General features: G+C 37.9%; 1 protein-coding gene across 1 annotated transcript; it reads left to right on the plus strand.

Annotated features, from left to right (window-relative positions):
• Positions 1 to 1,295: 1,295 nt before the first annotated feature.
• Positions 1,296 to 3,842, plus strand: LOC131229156 (DNA topoisomerase 2-like). Its single transcript, XM_058225037.1, has 6 exons — positions 1,296 to 1,435; positions 1,526 to 1,651; positions 1,887 to 2,157; positions 2,935 to 3,121; positions 3,357 to 3,421; positions 3,515 to 3,842. Exons 3-6 carry the CDS (start codon positions 2,119 to 2,121, stop codon positions 3,623 to 3,625), a joined length of 402 nt encoding a protein of 133 aa, XP_058081020.1. The 5' UTR covers positions 1,296 to 1,435; positions 1,526 to 1,651; positions 1,887 to 2,118; the 3' UTR covers positions 3,626 to 3,842.
• The last annotated feature ends 346 nt before the right edge of the window (positions 3,843 to 4,188 follow it).

Below are 4,188 nucleotides of genomic sequence, written 5' to 3' on the forward strand. Positions count from 1 at the left end.
TATGTGTTTCATCCTAACTGTCTACCATTTTGATATTGACCCACTCTTGAAAGCTTCCTAGGGCCATGTTCATAAAGTCATATAGAGGTCATATAGCTCAACTATTGGGAAAAAGAAGCTCATTATGATGTTTCAGAATTTATATTATTGGATGCAACAGCAACATCTAAAATCACTCAGCGCTCCTTAGTTTCTTCAAATTACAAAAGTAGCTTGAAGCTCCTCGGAAGCATGAAAGTACCTCTAATCATACTGAGGAAAAGCATACATACAGAATCCCCTTCAACTTGATGTTGGTTGATATGCCTCAGTTAAATTGATTTTAATCTTACGTATTTCTGTTTTCTGGGTAACTTTCTTAGTGGTAGACTGATTTATGCATATGAGATGTGCAATGCCTCTGAGTTAGCTTTGGATTGTGCTTTCTTTCTACTGATATATTCGTCCAAAAAAACAAGAAAAAAAAGTGTGTCATGATTAAGGGAGGTGATTCAATAATTGTGTATGGAAAGAACCATTGCTTTTGTAATTGGCCATGAATATTTTTGTCATAGCAAGGTACTGTGGTATTTTTATTATTGTTCTGTGGTACATTTTGAAGGGCTTTCCTTGATGTGATGCAGTCCCAATTTATTCAATTTTGTAATATGTGCAGGCTTGTCAATGTTCATTTTTGTAATATGTGCAGGCTTGTTGATGTTCATTTTTGTAAGAGTACAATCTCTTCTGGACCTTGCTTTGCAGACCATAGTTGCAGCAGCAGATCCTTGTCACAAGGAACTGACATGTTGTGTGGTAAGTGACTCCTTTTTTTAGCTTGCATTAATATAGAGTTAGTGGGAATTGAATGAGTGTTACCTGCAGACACATGCTACAAATGCTGATTGAAACGATTGATGCAAGCCATTGTGGCTTGTGTTTGACATTAGGTTCATCAATCAAGCAACCCCACCTTGTATGAGTCATAGCTGAAAAGTTTGGGTGGCCCACTCATCACGTAGGCCACCCTTGTACAAAGAGACGGAAAGTTAAAAGGGTATAACCAAATGTTCACATTCACTATACATGTTTGTCCACCTGATGAACGGTTTGGCATGTCTTCTGGGCTAGGTCATGTTCATCATATGGACAATACTGAGATGAACGGGCTTGGTTAGCACAGACGGATACCGCATTGTTACTTGTGGAGCACTAGTGATTGGTGCTCGCAGATGATTTGCAAGTATGATTTCTCAAACCTAATATTTCTTTCCTCCCATTACACACACAGGAAAGATCTTCTTTTCTTAATAGATTGGGGAGTCTCAGTGATCTGGAGTATGGGATGAAAAATTTACTTTCTACTCCTAAAGTTCAGAAGCCTGTTTTTGATGGTAATGATCAGACAGAGCCAGTAAGTGTCACTGGCCTAGAAACGTTCTCTCTGAGTTACAAGGTATGTCATGTTCTTGCATTCCTTTATCATTTTGAATCATAGTATCCTTTGGGGATATTCTCTAGTAATTAAATTTTGGTACAAGAATAGGTGCAATGGCCGTTGTCCCTTGTGATTTCCAGAAAAGCCTTGACAAAGTATCAGTTGATTTTTCGATTCCTGTTTCATTGTAAACACGTCAACCGCCAACTTTGTGAAGCATGGCAAGTCCATCAAGTATGTTTATGTTTCTTTCATGTAGACATGTTTAGGTGGTAAGGAGTGTTACATGTAGCCGTGCATCTGTAAGTGCCAAACACTTACAGATGAATTCTCGGATCTTGTGCATATGCTACTCTTGCATGTGCAGGCACTTCTGTTTTTCACTCGCAGAGGGTCATTTGCACTTTGCAAGTACTAATTTCTCTTGGGTGGGTTTTGATTGCTTTCTAAATTACTAATATATTTACAGGGGGTTCGTGCTTTTAACAAATTGGGAACAACCATCTCCTGCTCTGCAGTGCTTTGCCGCAGCATGCTTAAATTTATTAATAGCCTTTTACATTATTTGACATTTTTGTAAGCTCTGTCTTATTTTCAATGGCATATCGTTTTATTGTCATTTTTTGGAACCAAAGTTCTTTTGTTCATTGCAATAATTCCTTGTACGCCATTCGTAGGTTCTTGAACCCAATTGGCATGTGATGCACAATAGACTTCTAACTGCAAAGAGCATATATGAGGTCTTCTCATCATTCTCCTTCTTTCCTCTTCTTAAATGTACTTTATTTGCTATATGTAGGGGCTTGTTTGGATGTGACTCCCAATAATGGTTGGTATGGAGCTTTTGGCTGAAGCTCCCCGCTTTGAGGTGGCATTGGTGCAGAAAACAGAAACTATAAGCTGGATTCCTTCTTCCTAAATTTCTGGTCTGAACCGATAGAGTGAGACAGGAATATCTTAATACATATTTGTGTAGAGTACATCCCATCTGCTGTTGGAAGTGGAACATCCAAACACACTCGAAAAGAACGGACTTTACTCATGAGTGATGCATGACAATTTATCCAACACCACGATTTTTTCCTTAAAAAATGTCTGAAAGAGTGCCTGCTTCTCTTACCTCAACTTCTCAAGGTCAGGAATTTGTTCCCTTGTATAATGGATATGAACAGTGTATCCTACTTCATTACAATTCAATCCTTGTTTCTTGAAATGGAAATCAAATTCACTGGGATCATCTGAAATTGTGTGTTGCCTTTCAACAGCAATAGTATTTGTTTTGATTAAAATTCATCTTGTTAACTGAGTGCCTTAAGACTGGGCTGATTAATGTTTTGTTGGCTTCAGGGATCTCATTTGCTTCATTCAATTAGCAATTGTATGCTAAACGTCTGTTTGCATCAACCATAAAATAGATGTGGCTGATTTTTATGGATGTCGTCTCATCCCAATTTTGAGGACATGACTTTCCTTTTTTTTTTTTTGGGTCTTTCTTGTCTGATTTTCAATTGATGCAGGATCATGAGAAGGAAGAAGGCCAGGTGGAGGAGGTGACAGGACAGATGGAGGGCAGGGCAGGCAAGCCTCTCACTAAGGCTTCTAGACAAGTTGGAAAGAACCCAAGAAAGAACAACACCAAGAAAGCCAATGAAGCAGATACTGTTGTTGAATCTGTAGCATCAGTTAGTACTACAATTGAAACTGGTAGGCATCATTCTTTTCTGATGAATAAAAAATCATCTTTGTCAGTAAGCCAGTGTTTGGACGTACACGCCAATTGGTAGCACATAAATTGAAACCTAATTGGCGTGTTTGAACATACACGCCAATCGGCAACATAGAAATTGAAACCCGAAATGGGTGGATTGTCAGTTACCATTTTTTTCCCATCTTGAAGATTTCATTCATCTCAATGCATGTTATCTTTTCCTCTCCATAGGACATGTTTCTGAGGGGGTAAAACCCAAAGGCAGGGGAGCTCTGAAGAAGGCTCCTGCTAGAAAGGTGTGCTTGCAAATCCTGAAACTTTTTATTTCCCAAGTATCTCCCTATTTTTGTGGACTTCTCATTGCCTTTTTAGTTTGGGTCTTTTAACAGAAAATGCCGACTGCCGTTGATAGTGAAGAGGAAGATGATGAGGTGCTCGAGCTAAAAGAACGACTGGTAGCGTATAACATTGATTCTCCTTCAGATCAAACAGGTATATGATCATCCATGTGCAGTAAGCTTTCGGATCAAAGTGAAGCTAAGAATAGGGTGTTAGTTGATTGCAAATTGATAACCAGTAGATGCACATCTATGGAGTTTTCGCTTGCGATTGTTGAGAAGCTATTTGGCTGCGAGAAGGCATTGGATCTTACTGTTAATGAGAATTTTAAATAGACATATAACTATTATGTTGGCATTGTACTTTTGTGAATAGAAATGAATGATTGTGTTTAATTGAATGAATGAATGATTTTGTTTGATTGAATGAATGAATGATTTAGCCATGAAGTATTTATCTATATTAGCTTATATGAGTCATCAGGGTGTACTACAATGGTAAGAGCTGCCACTATTATTTAATTTATTTTTTAAAAAAAATAGGCATTAGCTATAGCTATTACCGTAGCTGTTTATTTGAAAATCTGTAGCTATATATAATTTTATGCTATGGACAATATTGCTATGGATTTAACCCGTACCCATAGTTTAATTAGCTACGGATATTAACTGTAGCCTTGTATCTGAAAACCGTAGCTGTTGCTAATTTAAGCCTATTGCTACGG

The sequence above is a fragment of the Magnolia sinica genome, chromosome 16 (genome assembly GCF_029962835.1).
Source record: "Magnolia sinica isolate HGM2019 chromosome 16, MsV1, whole genome shotgun sequence".
NCBI classification, from domain to species: domain Eukaryota; kingdom Viridiplantae; phylum Streptophyta; class Magnoliopsida; order Magnoliales; family Magnoliaceae; genus Magnolia; species Magnolia sinica.

Coding starts and splice junctions, on each gene's coding strand:
- LOC131229156 (XM_058225037.1), top strand. CDS start 2,119: ATGCACAATAGACTTCTAACTGCAAAGAGCATATATGAG. Junction 2,158..2,934: donor CTGCAAAGAGCATATATGAG/GTCTTCTCATCA, acceptor CAATTGATGCAG/GATCATGAGAAGGAAGAAGG. Junction 3,122..3,356: donor TAGTACTACAATTGAAACTG/GTAGGCATCATT, acceptor TCCTCTCCATAG/GACATGTTTCTGAGGGGGTA.